Source organism: Mastomys coucha, unplaced genomic scaffold (genome assembly GCF_008632895.1).
Source record: "Mastomys coucha isolate ucsf_1 unplaced genomic scaffold, UCSF_Mcou_1 pScaffold5, whole genome shotgun sequence".
NCBI lineage: Eukaryota > Metazoa > Chordata > Mammalia > Rodentia > Muridae > Mastomys > Mastomys coucha.
The window spans coordinates 58354787-58373238 of record NW_022196911.1 but is presented as its reverse complement, the minus strand read 5'-3'; the positions used below and the strand labels follow the sequence as shown (position 1 = coordinate 58373238).

The following is an 18452-nucleotide window of genomic DNA, read 5'->3' as shown; positions in this document are numbered from 1 at the left end:
CCTCCCAAGTGCTGGGAATGTGTGTAGAAACATTTTGGGTAATAATAAGAAGCAAGGCTCTGTTCCTATTAATAGGGACAGTAAATAAAAGTGGATGTAGCTATGTAGTAAAAGACTAAATTGGAGCTCATTAAAAGAAATGGAATGTGTTCCTTAGACATTAAGTGAGCTCCAATTTTTATCAGAAAATGAAGTATAGAACAGTGTGGCTAGTCTGGCCACTTGGTGTCTACTTTGTAGATATCCATAACCAACCTATTCTGAACATTTTTTTCTGGAATAAATCAAAAGCACCTATCAGTTAATCCTAGATTTATATGTATTGTATAATATACATGTATATTATAATTACTCACATGGGGAGAGTTGGGGGCCATTGTTAGCTTTCATCTTTCTGTGTTTCCTACACCAATTAAAACAAAGCATTTTAATATTTTAAATTGTTTTTTAAGACAACTTTTATGGAATGAGAGTGTTTTCAGAGTACAAACTGTGGAGCCAAAGTCTTGGTTTTCTCAGTCACTCTCACACAACCCATGGCTGGCTGTGGAAATGTGTCAGAAGTCTGTGTCAGAAGCATAGGAACGGGTCACTAACCTAGGCATCACATAGGAACAGGTCACTGGAGAGCTCTAGCTGGGACTTACAACTCTGCCCCTGGTGTTCAGGCAAATGGCAGATGGCTGCAGGTGCCACAGGTGTTCAGGCAGCGATGCCAGGTGGCGGCAGGTGGTTGCCCTGTAGACTCCTGCTACTCAAAACATTCTCTGTACACCGGCCTCACCCAGGCACTAGACGGAAATACAGGATCTCAGGCCCGATTCATATGTGGATCTGAGTCTACAACATTCAGGTCTACTAAGAGACTCAGGAGCACGCTGAGGTCTGCTGAGCCTGACGTCACCCTCCCGAGGGATTGATGCCTGTTTTAAACAGTGAGCTGGCTCTCAAGACAGCAGGTTATCATAAAGTGATAGCAGGTCACCTCCCACATTTGGTCCCATTTATATGTAACCATTCCCTTTTCTGCCTTTTTTATTGTGAGGTGATGCCACCATCCGAGAAGTCCGGGTGTGTTTGGTGGGCGGGGCAACAACAGGGTCCCATGATGATCTCTGCACATGAGCACAACTTCTGCTTTGCCCCTGCATTCCCTGTACATGCCTGTACTGAGTGGGAATAAACGAACACGGAGGCTCCTTCCAGGTCGCTTACAGCCTGACCTCTGGTTTCATTCCCCAGCTCTGTACAACTGGCAGACATTGTACAGACACCGAAGGCATCATACGCTCCTTCCACCTGTGAGACAGCTATCACCTCACTCCTGAAGCACCATACGGCAACCAAGCCCGCAACTGTACCACAGTCTCCACTGACGTTCTTCAGCCCCTCTTCACTTGGGCCGTACACACATAGCCAGGACTGACAAAACCCAGGGAGAGACAAGTGAGTTACTCTGATGTTTATTTTAATGCATCTTAGTCCACACAGTTGGTATAAAATCAGAAAAAGCAAGCAAAAACAAGAAAGGTCTGGAGTCTTAGCATCAGAAGGACACCGTATATACATCTACAGTTGGTGGCCAATACAAGTCATCGCCAGACAGTCCTTGGAGGCACAGAACACTCTAGACCCAGAAAGCCAGGGAACTCGCTAGTCCCAAGGGTCTGGATGCTCGTCCTGACGCTCCGACCGTGAGAAAACTGTGGGACTGACGAAGGCTTTGAGATTTATTTATTGTAGTAATAACAACAGCCTAGCTAGGTATGAAAGCAGTTATGAACCGTTTGTATCGGGTCTCCGCTCTGCTGTTTCTCATAAAACTGTTAATTGAGTTTCCAGTGAGTGGTTTAAATGATTAGTAATCACAAGGAATGGTAAATCAATAGCACCATTTCACAGATTGCTTGTCTCTGACTTCTCATCTAAACATGTGGCCCCAGTACTCTGCCTATACAGTCAAGTGTTCCGGAGCCACCAGGTTATTGTTTTTGCAGAGGGCTCCGGTCAGGGCTTTTCGTCTGTGAGTGCTTAGGGCTTCACACATTGATTCGGGCAATGGATGCTCCTGCTAAATGCACTGGGTCACCCTTGGTGTGAAGGCCTTTGGCTGTCTGGGGTTTATCCCCACACTTTGGTTATCCTATGAGGTTGAGTGGGAGGGAGGTATCTGCTTTCAGATGAGAGGGGGCCACGTGGAGTGTTTACGTCTGAGCAAAACGAAAAGATGAAGAAAAAAAACGAAACAAAACAAAGATACTGAGCGTGGTTATAGTGTTAGGATGTAAAGTTGTTTAAGATTCAACACGAGGCTGACGGTCAACATAAAAAGCAAAACAATCCTATGTACATATATGTAAAAAGTGTTATAAATAGGTTTTATAAACCATAGGTATTATATACATCTTCAGTCAACAGCAATCCCCACTCAACTGCGTTCTGTTTGGTTTGGCTTGCGTTTGGGTTTGGAGCTAGCTCTTTTTGGTTGGTTGGTTTTGTTTTCTGGTTTCCTCCCTCCCTGTGTACCCTATGCGCGCTCAGAGCCTAGACGGACGGTGCGTCGGGCGCCTCATTCGCGTTTCCGCAGGATCACGTAGATGATGCCACTGAGGAGGGCCAGGGGAAAGGCCACCCAGGCTAGGATGTAGGCAAAGCCATAGGAGTAGTCAGTGTTGACATGCCACTCACTGTGCCTCACTGTGTAGATGGCTGCCGCACTCATCACGCACAGACCTGGAAGGAGAAAGAGGGCAGGTAACTGCGGGGTTCTCAGTGGGGGTGGACATCCACAATGCTAGGCAAGGAGGATGTGTCTGAGCCTCCCAGCTCATAACTGGGGAGAGATGTCTGGAAAACACATGAAAGGCAAATGAGTGGCTCCCCACATCCAAAGATGGCCACCCAGGCCAAGGCCCCTCTCTGGGGGTCCAGCCCACTCGCTCCCTCATTTCTCCTTCTTTCACCATGACACTTCTCCCAGGCCATTTGAGACAGACAGTGAGAACTGAGGCTGCAAGATGAGCCTGCCTAGCTCTTCCAAGAAGTGGCCTGGTACATATATGCTGGTGAAGCCGAAACCCACTGTACAGGCGGGCAGTGTTGTGCATGACCAAAAAACCAGTGGAAGTGAACTGATTCTGTACCGCTGGTTGTGTCATAGATCAACAGCCAAGGCTTGACTCTCTGCTGACCGCTGGAGACCTGGGTCCCTTAGTACTGCTGTGAGCAGTACCTATTGGCGATGCTGGGCAGACAAAGGTTTGTGGTGGAAGCGGGGGTGGGGGGTAGGGGATGGGGGGCGTAAGGGCAGCAAGCAGGAAATAAAGGGGATAGCAAGGACAGTCAAAGCCCCAGTGAGAGGAGACTGATAAAGAGCAGCTCTATTCCACTTAGTGACTCCAAGACCAGGCCTGGAGCTCAAAACAGATGAAAGGACTTCAGACACACAGGTGGGTCAGGCCACCCCAACACTATGGTGCAGCTGCCGAGTTAAAGTTTGACCACCTCTGCCCATGTGGCAGCCATGTCCCTCCACAGAGAAAGGTCCAATGACATCAGTACCCTAGCCTGGAGCTGGACAAAGCCAGATCTGTTCCCTAGTGAAAACAGAGCCTTTGAGAGGCTCTGAAGGACTATTATAAAGACAGCAGGCTGTGTGGGACGTGTGCGATCCCAGGGCTCCAGTTCCCTGGGCCACCTACGGCTAACCTCACTGCTATTTGGGCTGCTGGCATGCCGGACAGTTCAACTTTGTTTGAATAAACAGCAGAAGGAGGATGATGTCACACAATCCACCCTGATCAGACTATCCTTTGGCAACTCAGGATATGCCCACTCAGCTTGCCTCCACTGGAAAAGCCACACAATAGTCTTGGGACTGGTGTGGGATGGGACCTAGGACCTGGCATTACCTATAGAAAGTGCAGAGACAGCAAAGCTGGCTGTGTCCTGAGAACCGTCGTCCTACTGAAGGACAATAGCAGTTTAGATGTCCTGGGACATGTCTGATCAGCCTTGATCCAGTCATCTTACCCTCTTGCTCTCTGGGCACCCCTTCTTGCTAAGAACTAGCAGGGATACGTGTGTGAATCAGCGTGCCATACTTGCTTAGCGTGTGCGAAGCCCAACTCTAGCTTCAGAAGCACAAAAGGAAAGGAATATACAAACTAGGCATTTGTGACACAAGCCTCAAAGCCTCAGCATTTTGTAAAGCTGAAGCAGGGAGATTTTGAGTTCAAAGCCAGCCTGGGCTAGACTGTGGGACTCCATCTTAAGACATAAGAAAACCAAGACAAGAAGCAAACAAGGAAGGAGAGGGGGACAAAGATGGCTGGGTCTGCAACACTGAATAGCAATGGCAATCCCAGTCAAGCAATTTGAACTCAGCACCTTTGGAAAGAGTCACTACAGGGCCATCTGAGAAACCCTTGGTAATTCCTCATTATCTCCACCTCTTTGGGTTCTTTCAGCAAGCAAAGGGTCCTTACTAAATGCACATACTGTCCTAGACAGTGGAAATTCCAGGAAATTTGAGACAAGGCTCCGACCTTCAGGGTGATGCCTGTCCAAAAGACAGACACCCCTTTCAATACTAGATAGTGTAGAAAGGAGGAACATTCCCAGTGCCCTGAAAGACTGGACTGAGCTCCACACGGCAGAACAGAGACCTTGAGGGGTAATAGTAATTCAGCTGGGTCTTAGAGATGTGGAAGACATAGCCAGGTGAAGACAAGCAGGATGGAAACTCCAAGAAGAGGAGCCAGACCAAGGCTAAGATTGGGAGAAAGCAGCAAAAACTATCAGCACGTGGCGACCAGCCTGATGTGATGGGAGGCTAGATCTCATCCAGGGACAGAGTGGCATGGCAAGGGGACAGGGAAGGGAAGCTGTGCGGGGATCTCCAGCAAGGAAGGAACATGAGCAGATTCAGGTTCTGGGAAGCTACCCCAGCACCTGGGGATGTCACAAGGCCAGATGGGATGGCACAAGTCTATGCAATCCCAACACTCAAGAGGCTGACACCAAGCATCTCAGGGGTCAGCCTGAGCTACATCATGATTCAAAATTAAAAACTGAGCCAGGAGAGATGACTCATGGTTAAGAGTTGCTTGCTTTTTCAGAGGACCTGGGTTCAATTCCCAGCACCCACATGACGACTGTTTAACTCGGGTTCCTGAAGGGACCTGACATCTTCTTCAGGTCTCTACTATAGTAGCATACAAGTAAGGCACAGATATGCATGCAGGCAAAACAACCAAACACTTACACTTACATAATAATAAAACTTAATTAAAAAAAACAAAAACAAAAAGGCAGAAGAGAGATAACTCCAGCAGCTGAGCAGAAATGGGATTTAGGGATGGGCATGGGATGGGAGGGAGGAGGTGAAGGGGTAGATTTGTACACGGGTGCAGTGCATCAGTGAGTACAGAGAAAATATTAGTACAGCGCCTACAGAGGACACCATACCACAGCAGTACCTGGTGATGGACTGGACACAGGAGGAGGAAGAAGAGGAAGAGGAGGAGGAGGTGGAGGAAGAAGGAGGGTGGAATAGGGCTATCTGGGACCCAACAACCCAACAGCTGAGGAAAGACAAGTCAGCAGTAGATCTACCTAGTCACTGAGTCCAGCCATCAGTGGTGACGTTTAACCAAGGAAAGACTCCCCACGACCTGGGAGGCTTGTGCAGAGCATCGGTGCTGAAGAGGCAGGAGCAGAAGCCACAGAGAAGCTGGCTAGAAAGCAGACCCCAGAAGCCCACCCAGAGGAGTTGATGGTAGAAGGCACAATCATAGATCACCTCACCCCCATCAGCATCCTTAGAGCCACAAGATGCTCCAAGAGCTGCTACTATCCAGCAGGCTAGACTCTGGAGCCTCTGGGCCTGTTTCCAAATGACCACTGCTGCCCAGATAGGTGTCCATACCATCACTGCACTGCCATGTGTGGGCATGGCTGGGGAAAAGTTGGTGATGAATCACGGAGAAGGGTTTCTATATGTGGTGTCTGCCTTATGTTGCCCCTGAATCACTCAAAACAGACAGGGCCATAGTGTACTAACCTCCTCATCAATTACTTTGTTATGTGTTAATCTCTTTTCTCTCCCTCCCTTCTTCCCCTGCACCGTGTGTGTGTGTGTGTGTGTGTGTGTGTGTGTGTGTGTGTGTGTGTGTGAAGAAATAAAACAAATAGGAAAGATGAGACTCACTCAGTAGTCCCCCTCAATCACAGTAACTGGGACCAGCCTGGCAGAAATGAAGATGTTCTAAAGAGAATACTTGAGTCTTTCAGGCTGACTCCAAGATAGTTGAAACAATGGACCTCCCCCCCACCCTGCCCCCCAAATGGGAATTTCTCTAGAAATCTCATGCTGGGAGAAGGAAAGGGAACTAGAAGGGAGAGCTTGCCTCCCTGAAAAAGATTTCACCGGGCTTCCATGAACTTGTCAGAACATCTTACAAGATGAGACTGGAACCCAGATAATGACGGGTCAGTGGCGGGTGGGACCACACCCTGACTGGGGCTGCTGAGATGTGCACATCCACGGCCCTCTATTTAAACTCTGATGTTGCTTCAGGAGTAAGTACCCTGAAGGCAGACTTGGTGGAAAGGGGCCCTGGATCTGTTTTGTCCCTCTTCCCAGCATGGCCACATGGAATAGATCTGCTTTCCACTTTTAATGTGGCCCTTTATAGATTGGCTTGTTGAGGAAAGGTGGCTGGACCTAACTTGGGACACAAGCTATGGCTCCCAAGTTTGCTAAGATGCCTACATATTTGAGTTGAGCTGGCTTCTGCCACAGGGACCAAGTATGTAGGCACCAACTGGGGTGTCGAGGGCCTTCCACGTGCCTGCCCCGAGCTAGTTAGCTGCTGGACACAACTCTTTACTTCTAGCTCCATGTTTGTGTGGTTTTCTTGATGTTCTCCCATCTATTAAGCCTGACCCAACACAGCAAAGGTAAGGATAACAAATGTGGAGGAACAGAAATGACTCCAAAATCTAGAAGCAGGGTCAGGACATTCTCCCCCACGAGGTTTAGAAGAATTCACAGCTCACGAGTGGGCTTTGCTGCTGATAGAAAGGTCCTAGGAGACCTCACAGGAAGATCAGGGCATTAATAGCTGCATATCAAGTCACACAGAAGTACTACCGGAGACTCTGCAGGGTACAGTCACCTCACCATGACTCAGATAAACAGCTAGGGAGGGGCTTTTCTGCAGGAAACTGCCATGCCAACGAAGTGTGTGTGATCAAGAAACATAGTTCATTCAGAGACTTTGGCAATGATGCAGCAAAGCCAAGAGAGCTGCTGTGACTTTGACAAAGATACGGGCAGCAGGAGAGCCCCTCAGTGGTCGCCTGGCTTTCCCCTAAGCTCCAACTCACAAGGATGATCCATACAGACCACAGCATGCCCTTCCAAAGGAAGCTGCAGGGCCTGGAGAGATGGCTCATCAACTTAAAGCACTGGCTGCTCTTGCAGAGGATCCAGGTTCATTTCCCAGCACGGACATGGTGGCTCACAGCCATCTGTAACTCCCAGTATCAGAGGATTCAATGCCCTCTTCCGGCTGCCTCAGCACTAGGCACACGCATGCTGTACAAACATATTCTGGATAAAACTTCTATACATGTAAACCAAATAAATCTAAAGAGTGAAATGACAGCTTAAAAATTAAAAATTAATTTTCAAAAAGGAAGCAGTGGTCATACCTGTAGCAGCATCTTCTGAAACTCAATGGATTCTCTAGTGCTTTCCACTTAATATGCTTTAGAGTTCTGAAGGCCTGCCCTTCATGCACCATAGCTGTCCACTGTGGTAGCCACACCCAGGTTTCACATGCCACCATGAGGCTACTTTCTCCTTCTTCCTTCCTCTGCCTCCTTCTCCACCTCCCTCTCTTTCCTTCCCCAGATGCTTTAGTTTTTCTAGATTCTTCCTTGGCATTAAACTGTTAATTCCCAAGTTCGCACTAATTCTCACCTCCACCCATGCTACCCCTATCTTCCTTCCAGCTCCTACCTTCTTCATAAACACCATGATCTGGGGAGGGAAAGCCCACAAGGTTGACTTAGAACTATCATACTCTGAGAGAATCTGAGGGAATCTGAGAGAACCTGAGGGAATCTGAGAGAACCTGAGGGAATCTGAGGTCTGTAGATAAAGCCCCAGTCCTTGGCTTTCAATTTGAGTAGAATGATCTACCAGCAATTTCAACGACCATTCTGGAGACCCGAGATTCCTAGGAGAGCTCCCTTCAGATCATTTTGACTGGAGTTAACGACTGGGCACAGAACATTCTTAGGAAATTCCAGCCACTTTCACTTCAACATTTCTAACTCCAGATAGCTTATTTACGTAAGGGCCACTCAGCTGATGACTCGTGGCTGGAAACAAGTCTGGTGAGAGACGAGCAGCTAGATTCAAAGGGCCTAAGTAAAAGCAAATCATGTGCTTTTTAAAGCCAGAGGCATCTGAGGCAGTGTTCTAGAATGTTCACATTGAGTTCAGAATTGAAGCCAAGGTGTAAAGCAAGTCCCACAGTAAGCAGACTTCTGAAGAGTTAGGAGAGGTCTAAGAATGTCTGCATGAAGGGAAGGCCCTTAACCCAGAAGCCACTCAGGTCACATGGGTCCTTATCGTTGGACCTCAGAGCTCTTCTCCTAGGCCTTTTGGCTAAGATCAAGTGTAGTATCTAGACTTGGTGAATATTCACTAGCATGATATTGTAGAAAAGAGCTTGCCTCGGCATTTACCTCGAATGATGTGCCCATATTGTGGCTTCATTCCTGGTGCTAGATCTGACATGTTGGAGGCTTTTCTTCTAGAGACCATGACTCTTTTATATGTGTCTCATTCCACAGAACAATGGAACATTTGTAATTTCAAATATGTATGCTGTGTGTGTGTGTGTGTGTGTGTGTGTGATGGGATTGTGGGAGAAAGAGACAGAAAGGCACACAGAGAGACGCTGAGAGAAAATGTTTCAGGGTGAACATCCAATAGTCCAATTCACAGACATCCATCCCTCGGTGAGCATGTCCTTCAAGACCCATACGAGTGCCACCATCCACAACTTACCAGCAAGGATTTGGAAGAATCCAGTGATGTAAAACCGGCCACCTTTGGTGAGAGTGAAGAGCTGGCAGAAGAACAGGAACAGAGACAGGACGCTGAAGATGACAGACAGGATCATGGTGGCCTGGACAGACTGCAGCCATTCTAGGGGAAGAAACACCTGGTTAGACGAGCCTGGGAATGGCCAGGAAGGACCTGCCCCAGGGCATGTGGGGACAAGGGTTTGGCTAGATGAGCCGCCAACCTGGTGGGAACTGTTCACTCCTGCATTTTCAAAAGACAATTGTCAAGCAATCATTCTTGAACCCTGGACATTTCTGGAAAGGGCTGTAGGAAAGGTATGTGTCACTAGGAGTTAAGTGTCATTTAAAATATACTGAACTGCCTTCTGAGGTTTTTTTTTTTTTTTTTTTCCTCCAAATGTGCTGCTTAAGCTAACAGACGATTCAGGACTTGTATAATCTAAGTTGTAATTTTCGACTTTACAACAAAAAAAGCAATACAGGGCTAGTAAAAACTGTAGTTCACACTTGGAATTTGGAGCTTTTCCTGGGCTGGCCTGTTTGTGTGTAGTATATATAGTTCTCCATCACAAGGAGGACAGTAGCAGGAAGTAGCAGTGTGAGGCAGCTCCTAGCTAGCCACCATCATGAGCAGAAACAGTCCACATTGCAATGTGCAGTGTGCAGTGTGCAGGGTACAAGGCGCAGTGTGCAGGGTACAAGGTGCAGTGTGCAGTGTGCAGGGTGCAGTGTGCAAGGTGCAGTGTGCAGTGTGCAGGGTGCAGGGTACAAGGTGCAGTGTGCAGGGTGCAAGGTGCAGTGTGCAGTGTGCAGTGTGCAAGGTGCAGTGTGCAGGGTATAAGGTGCAGTGTGTAGGGTGCAGTGTGCAGGATGCAGTGTGTAGGGTGCAGTATGCAGGGTGCAGGTACAGGGTGCAGGGTGCAGGGTCCTCAGCGGTTGCTCTGTGCTGAATGTGTCTTTGATTTATATTAGTTTCTACTTACTGAGCCATAACCCCATAGTAACCAAGAAGCAGCTCTGTGTATACGTGCTTGAGGGTTTGCGTAATGTCTGTTGTTTCCCAATATTCAAAGCTCCCCCCTCCAATATGGGCTTCTGAAGGGCTTGTTGAAACCCTTCTACTGTATTCTAAAAATAATAGTTCATAACCAGTATTCAGTAAGTTAGCATCCCCCAAAGAGATCCCAGGGATGGCTGTCGGAGCTAGGGTACTCTTATAGAAAGCAGGTGCTAAGGATGAAGGGCATGCCATGTTCTCTGCCAACTCTACCTTTTTCTTGGTCAGTCTGGACCAGAGCCTTTGGCCTCAGCCATCTGTATTCTAGCAAATCACCAGATAGGATTGAGGCTCCCATGTTCTCACTGTGGTCAACCCTCAACGATTTCAGCAAATCTCTAAACTTCCAACTGAAACTCAGGCAAAGGAGGGTATTCTATAGCTCAATGTCTGCTGCAAGTTAATCTGACTTTAGATGGAATGAGAGAAAAAGTAAGCTGAGATCCATGTGGCAGGGGGGCATGTATGATGTCCACCAGATGGGTTGTACCATGTTCACCCTACTCTTGCTAAAGAAGAGAACTGAAGGCAAGTATCCTGTCTTCTTAAACAGTAACTAATTGGTGTGCAATAGCTTAAAAGTGCACACACCACCTGGTGGTGGCAGACACCTATAATTCCAAGCCTGGAGAAGGATCAAGGTGAGTTCATGACATGCCTGGGCTACACAGAAGGACCCCGTCACCAAAAGATGCTGGCATCATGCGTAGCACAACATTCAAAGTTATGGGATCTGGATTATTTAAAGATGTCGGGCACTCCTTTACCTAAATCCTGCATGTAAAATGTTCCAAAATATGTAAACTTTTAAGCCAACTTAGACTTTTGAGCTCTCTATCACAAGTAGAAAATGCCCATACCAAGAAATGCTGTTTTATGCACAAACTACTAAAGAGATGATATAAAACTGCCCCCCCAGGCTTCACACGCCCTACTGTATATAGACTATTCAACATTAGACATGGCCAATACTGTATATATATGAAGAACTTAAAGATTTTGAAAGAAGCCTAAATTTTAAATATTTCTGGTCCCAGACATTTTGAATGGGGAGTAGGAAACTTGTGATGGCTAGCTAAATAAGATACCCCTGTTGTGAGTTCTGAGTAGCTCAGGAGGAATCTTTCAGGTACAGAGTCAGGGAATTGCTTCTGGAGTTTCCAATAAGGTTTTTCCAGAGGCAAACTGGCAGCCTTTTCAGATAAAAGAAGGTCAAGCTTGGCCAGCCTGGTCTCCAGAGTGAGTTCCAGGACAGCCAGGACTATACAGAGAAACCCTGTCTCGAAAAACCAAAAGAAGGAGGAGGAGGAGGAAGAGGAGGAGGAGGAAGAGTAAGAGGAGGAGAAAGAGGAGGAGAAAGAGGAGGAGGAAGAGGAGGAGGAAGAAGAGAAGGAGGAGGAGGAAGAGAAGGAGGAGGAGGAAGAGGAGGAGGAGGAGGTGGTGATCAAACTCAATTAATCTAGCTTGATTGCTTGGAAAGAGATTTCCAGAGGTGTTTGATGAGCCCAGGTGTCACCTCTATCGGAGAGGCCCTGACTCCAGGCTTACATTCTTTTACCACAGCAGTACATGGCACTGATATCTTTGCCAGTTGAGGGGCCAGGAACAACCCCAATTTCACTTCAAACAACCACCACTCAATGTGCCTCTTTTCCTGACACTGTGGCTTTTCTGGAGAATCATTCTGCAACAAACCTGATGTCACCTGCTACATTAAAACAGTGAGATGAAGTAGAAGACACAATTTCAAGGTCCCAGTCTGAAACTAGAGCTGTGACTTACTATGGCTGGGTCCTGAGGGACAAGGCTGGAGCAGACACGACACTGGGTCTCCCTTGCCAGTTCTAAGATCTTTCACGAACACTCTGTGAATTACCTCTGGATCTCACTAATCTAGCGTAACCTGCAATCTGCATGTGTTAAACTTATACAACTACGAAAAATACCCTGGACTTCAATTATTGACAGTTGAACTTCATTATAGCCAAGTGAACCCCAAACTGGTTCTCAAGTCAGAACAGAATTGGAGATCAGGGACATTTTTTGTGTGAGCATTTGCTGAGCGCCCGCACTGGCTGTGGGGATAAGATGATGAAGAGGGTGGGTCTCAACCATAAGCACTACAGATGAAACACATCAACTCCCATAGTGAGAGCAACTCTAGCCTCAACCATAGGACACGGAATGAGCTCAAAGTCCTCAGGGAAGAGCTCTCTGAGTGAAATCATCCTAGCTAACTACCTAAGAGATCTGCCCAACAAACAGCAATCTGAAACCAAACAGAAACCCTAAATAAATGATAATCAAAATAAAAAATGAACGGCAGCGTCTAAGAAAAACAGAATTGGAGCTGGAATGTAAGGGGATCAAAGAGAAAAGCTTTCTTGTTCCAGGTCTGTGAATGAGAAAGCCAAAACCAGGGGTCAAGGGATTCCTCCACAGCAGGATCTGACTCAATGTGCCAGATACATAGGACATTTATGTCCAAATGACAAAAGCTATAAACTATTTTTAAACCCACATGGAATAGGCTTCCAAACTGACTGTGTATTGGGGGGCAGGGGAGTGAGGAACATCTCAGGAAAGTAGAGATGATCCAAGCATAAAATATAACCAGGAGTTAGAAAAAAAAAAAAAGAAGCCAGGGCAGAGGCTATGGCCCGGGATATAAGTACTTGCCTTGCAAACATAACGAACACCCAGCATAGAAAAATAAAACAAATGCCAAAATAAATGTGCAAACATAAAAATAAACAAATAAAAGGATTTAAACAATCCTTTAAGGAAATGGGGCTGAAAGGTAAGAATTTCCCCAACAAGGAACAACACTGATGCTCAATCTGCCTTCAGAGAAGGTATCTGTCTCTTATGCCTTTAATGAAAAAAATGGTAAAATAGGGGGAGGGGGTTGAACTGTCAACTGAAAAAGTCAGAAAATAAAAACCAAGAATGTAATACATCCAAAATTAATAGAGCTAGCATAGATGAATAAAACTGAAAAAGAAAATGAGACTATGTATCTTAACACCCGCTCCGTGAGGGCAGGGGTTGGGGGAGGCAAACGTCAATATGGTTGACAGCTTTTATTGAAGAACAAAAAAGCGGTGTTAATGATGTTCCTGGACAAACACACTCAAAGCTGTAAGGCTCCAATTTTATCAAAAGTAACGAGCAATGTAATGTTCTTCTTGGAAATATCTCAACTGGGATTTGACAGAGGGATTCAAAACTTCAGCTAAAAGATGGCTGTAGCTCAGTTCGCTGAGTGCTTGCCCAGTCTGCACGAAGCCTTGACTTCGGTCCCCAGGACTGTATAAACTAACAGTGGTGACTTACTGAAAGCTCAAGGTCATCCTTACCTACATAGCAAGTTCAAGGCCAGCCTGGGTTACATGATACCTTGCCTCATTTTTTTCCTTTAAAAAGTATAAAAGCAAAAAAAAAAGATAATTTTTTTGAATCAAGCACAGTAACAACAAGTAGAAGATCAACAATATAAAATAAATGCAAGAACACCAGAAAAATAAACAAAAATTACCAGATATTAAACATAGACCTCCAGTGTGTCTATTACCTCACCTGCTACCTATTAGTCATACACTCAGCAAAATGTATCTCAAATATATAAAGTAGTGTAATGCAAAGCTTCTAAAATGTCAGCAAACCAAGCCGTATGTTCCAGTCAAGAGGATGTTAAGAAGGAAGGAAGCAGGAAGAGTTTGGATGTATAGATACAAACTGAGTATACATTAAATACAGCTCAAAAGCCCTAAGGAAGGAGATGACACGTGAGGTTTCAGCTAAGTTAGGTCTCTAGCTCACAGAGGCACAAGAATAAGCTACAGAGGGATCAAAGAGCCAAATGTAAAATTAGGCAGCCACACGGATATGTGACTCACAAACAGATAACATAAAGCCAGCAAACATATGAAGATACTTTACCCCACTCGATAACCAGAGGGTGCATAGGAAACTCATGGAGACCGTGATACCAATGTTTATCTATCCAAGTGTCAAAAAAAAAAAAAAAAAAAAAAAACCAAAACTTGTTTAAAGATAGTATCAGGTCTGGTGAGATGGCTCAGTGGGTGAAAGCGCTGGAGCAGTCTTTAGTGGAAGGAGAGAACCAAGTCCCAAGAGTGCTCCTCTTACTTCCCACACACATACTATGACATGTGAGCACAGGTACTAATAACAAAAAGAACTTAATGCCAATCACATCGCCGGGATCACATCACCTGGATACACTGTTCACAAAAAAAGAGGACAACACTACAGACTTTTATACCTAGAAATCCAAAAGAATATATTTACATTTTTCAACGCTTAAGACACAATAACCCGGCCGGGTGGTGGTGGCGCACGCCTTTAATACCAGTACTTGGGAGGCAGAGGCAGGCGGATTTCTGAGTTCGAGGCCAGCCTGGTCTACAGAGAGAGTTCCAGGACAGCCAGAGCTACACAGGGAAACCCTGTCTCGAAAAACAAAAAAAAAAAAAAAAAAAAAAAAAAAGACACAATAACCCAATAATTTAATATCTGTATCTGGAAATAAACACTTGAACATATACCCCCAAGTATACGTAAGCAGCAAGGAATGACATTGAAAGTAAAGGAGTCACAACCATGAGCTGCAGCCAAAGCAGCCTTCAGAGGACAATGTCTGCCTTTCGTGCCTTTGCTAGAAAAATACTGGCAAGAAGGGAGACTGTCAACTCAAAGAGCCAGAAAAACAAGAAATAAAGAAATTCAAAATTAATACAGGACAGATTAATGAAATTAATCAGGGTGTTCAGGGTGGTGTCTCTTGTATCACTGGGAGTAATGAGTCAGCGTATCTCCCCACAGTCCCCCTTACAGTCTCCCTCACAGTGTCCTGCAGTAGTGAACTAGGCTATCTGGCCACAGTGAACATGCAGCACTTGAAAAATGATAAATTAGACAGAGGAACCTTTATAAGACATCAAGACAATAATGAGTAAAATGGGCACATAGCATGGGCCATTATGTAAACACACCGAAAGTGCTCCAGTACATCCTACAGAAATGTCAGTCTGATGCCTAGGGGAACCTCAGGAACTTTGGTCACAATAAGGGGAGTGTGGTCAAAAATTCTTTCACCAGATCTACATCTTTTGATTTTGTTTTCATAAGAAGAGAGTGTATGTACTCTTTGCCTGTCTGAAGCTTTCACATCCGAAGACTCAACCAGACACTTGTGAAAAGACATTTGTGAAAGCTGTGCCCATAGTGCACATGCACACACACTCCTTATCTGAACCCCTGCAACGGTACAACACCAACTATTTATACAGGCTTGTGCAAAGATTATACCCAATATTAGCTACCCATTGAATGGGAGGAACTTGAGTTCGTGAGGATTTTGGCATCAGGCCCGGGACAAATCCGTGCTCCGTAACGACAAGCAACTTCACATGTATTATTTTAACATTTAAACAGGTTTAAAAATTACAAGGCATTGAAGACGTGACATCAATGGTAATGGCAGGGGGTCCCCAAACTGCAGGATTTCTGGGCACAGAGAAGAGAGACCCTCTTTTCATCAAATGCCACTCATCGGGCTTTGCTTAAGGACATCAGGAGACAAACAGAACCCGGTGCTGAGTTCTAGAATGGAAAAGCCCTCCTGCTCTCGGCAGGCTTGCTGTTCCAACGAGACTGCCAGGTCCCAGGACTACAGACAGCTTTTTTATTGTAGGCTGTGGCTGTAGACAGTCCCATCCCACAGAGCACACAGGGGATGGCAGAGCTGGATCATCCAAGCTTCCCTCAAGGTCAGATTCCCTCCCAGAGCCAGCTGAGCAGAGGAGGAAGTACATCTGCCCCCTCAGCTGTATTCTTAGCCCAGGGCCTACAGTCTGGTTGGTTAAAGGCCCAGGAAACACCAACAGTTCATCTGCTTCTGTCAGTATCAGCCAGCACAGAGCCAGCCTCTCTACCCATGACCTCCGGTTCCTCCTGGGCAATTCGTGAATGGTTTTCTGATTCATGAAAGAGAACGCCTGGACCTCTGGAATGTAGCTAGTAGATATGTGACTAGTTTAGCATGGTCAATGATACTGGATAGATCTCCCAGATCACCAAAAATAAAAGGTATAAAGACATCATTATGTTGGAAACATTAGGTAGATTAAGATAGAACGCAAACTGATGGAAGAAAGCTCTTGGAGGGGTAAGTCACAAAGGCAGGGGTCAGCACCTCCCGTAGGCACAGTACTGCACTATTTTCAGTGTCACATGACAACCCTGAGGGCAGGACCCCACCCCCAAATCCAACCCACTACCATCACACAAAAATCACCATTTTCCCTCATTTCTCAGTATGAATGTCATTCCAGAAATAGCTGGATTTCCAAGCGGCCTCCACCCTCAACAATGTGGCCTCTGCTCACCCTTCGCCCACCGGCCTGACTGCCCGGAGTCCAGTGTGGGTCCTGTCCCAGGGCCTCGGACCCTTCCCCCAGCAGACCAGCAGAAAATTTGAGATGAAAATCAGGGCTCAGGCGAACTTTGCCCATGACCCCTGCAGCAAGCCAGTCAAACAGAAAAGCAAGGCATGGCCCTGGGACTCACAGAGACCATGAAGATCTCTCCAGAGGCCTTTTGGCTTTGGCTGGTCAGTTAAGGAGGTGTTTTAGTGGGGAAAACTATGGCTGGATGCAGTGAGCACAGAGTGCCAGGGGTAGAAAGAACCTTCACAATCAGGGGACTCCAAAGACACCTTAGCTAGCAGGCTGAATGTCACTAATCCAAAAAGCTCAAAAAACCTGAAACTGTCACAGGGTAAAGTTCTTCACCCGAGCCAATGTGATAAACCTACAGTCCGATGGTGTGTCCAACCTTAGCACACACTAGTAGTAAGACATCAGGGCACCTGGCAGTCTGCCCATTTGCTAGAGGCAGAGGAGTGTGAAAGAGCATGATTCCTGGGTCCTCGCGGACTTGTTTTTCCACTACAGTGCTCTGGCAGTGCCAGAGAAGTCAACTACGTACTTGAAATCAGAGTTAGTGCCTTCCCTGCCAACTTTGGACTTAGAATCCACAAAAGGTAAAGAAGTGGGAGGGGAGGTGATGTGGCATGGAAAGACAGCTTTGATTATTATTTTTTTCCAGTCAGTCAGCTGAGCCAAACCCATAGGTTCAACTCAGAGAGGCAAGTCAACATCACCTCTGCTGTTCACCTAGACCATACGGTGGAGTCCCCAGAACAATCTCACTAGCTCCAGAGAAGCCATGGAAAAGAGGAAACGGCACCCCTCCCCAGTGTGAAGAGCTGTCAAACAGAACAAAGACTGCTGTCACCCTGGGGTGGCTCAAAGGTCACTAGAAAGATTTCCACTTCTTGAGGGTGAGCCACGGGACCTAATAAGCCCAAGTCTAGAATAACGGTACAGAGAAAGGCAATCTTCCGTCGCAGATCCCCACTCCATCCGAGGCTTGGCTCAGAATTGCGTTCCCTTCCTCAGCGCCAGAACCCTGAACACCTTCCCTCACAGACTCAGGATATCCAAACGTGAGGATCCAGTGAGACCAGTCCCCAGGGACTGCTAAATCCAAGAGAAGCCTTTGTCGCCCTGTTTTCCTCCAGCTGCATAAGCTCAGTCCAAGACTCCATTTTCTACCTGTCCCTTGCCCTAACAAGCCTAGATTTCATTCCCAACCATGCTTCTCTCAAACCCTACATGGAATGCAGCAGCAAAAGCTATCACCAGTCTACCTCTTCCTCCTCTCCTTGAAATCAGCCAAGCCTCTACCAATGCCCCACAGTTCTAATGTTGGTTGAATGCAGGGCTCTGAGAAGGCGGCCTGACCTGGCATAGCTGCTTATGTCATCTTTGTCATCAGGACTGTCACTGTCCATCATTCACATTCTGGACCACCAACTGCAGCTCCTCACTGGTCCCCAAAATTTGTTTTCAAAATACCTACCCTTTACTATGAACAAAGAGGCCTCCTATGACTTGATCCTTTCCTCCTTCAGGAGCAACCTTCTACCTCGTTCTGAACCCCACTTTTCATTCTCAGGGTTGTTTCTTGGTTATAACCCATGCTCCCCAAAAAACTGTGAGCTCCATGAAGCAGAGACCTGACCTTTCTTACCCCACTATGTGACTAACTTCTGCCTGCAGTATAGTACGGCTTCCATATGTGTGAAGAACAGAGAGCTGCAGCTCACTGGTATCTCCTCAGAAATGAAAAGCTTTCTTGGAAGCTGGGTGTTTCCCACCACCAGCAGGCTAGCCACGCAGTGTGCTTATTGCAGGGG

The 18452-nt window shown here is 46.5% G+C and overlaps 1 protein-coding gene across 3 annotated transcripts in view; it reads right to left on the bottom strand.

The window, feature by feature from the left end:
• Nucleotides 1-1447: 1447 nt before the first annotated feature.
• Nucleotides 1448-18452, bottom strand: part of Pmp22 (peripheral myelin protein 22) — a 28979-nt gene continuing 11974 nt past the window's right edge. For all 3 annotated transcript variants that reach the window (XM_031352905.1, XM_031352904.1, XM_031352906.1), the window contains exons 4-5: nt 9089-9229; nt 1448-2733 (exon numbers count right to left, since the gene is read on the bottom strand). In XM_031352905.1, coding sequence (XP_031208765.1) covers nt 2570-2733; nt 9089-9229 — 305 coding nt within the window. In that variant the 3' untranslated portion in view covers nt 1448-2569. The remainder of the gene's footprint in view (nt 2734-9088; nt 9230-18452) is intronic.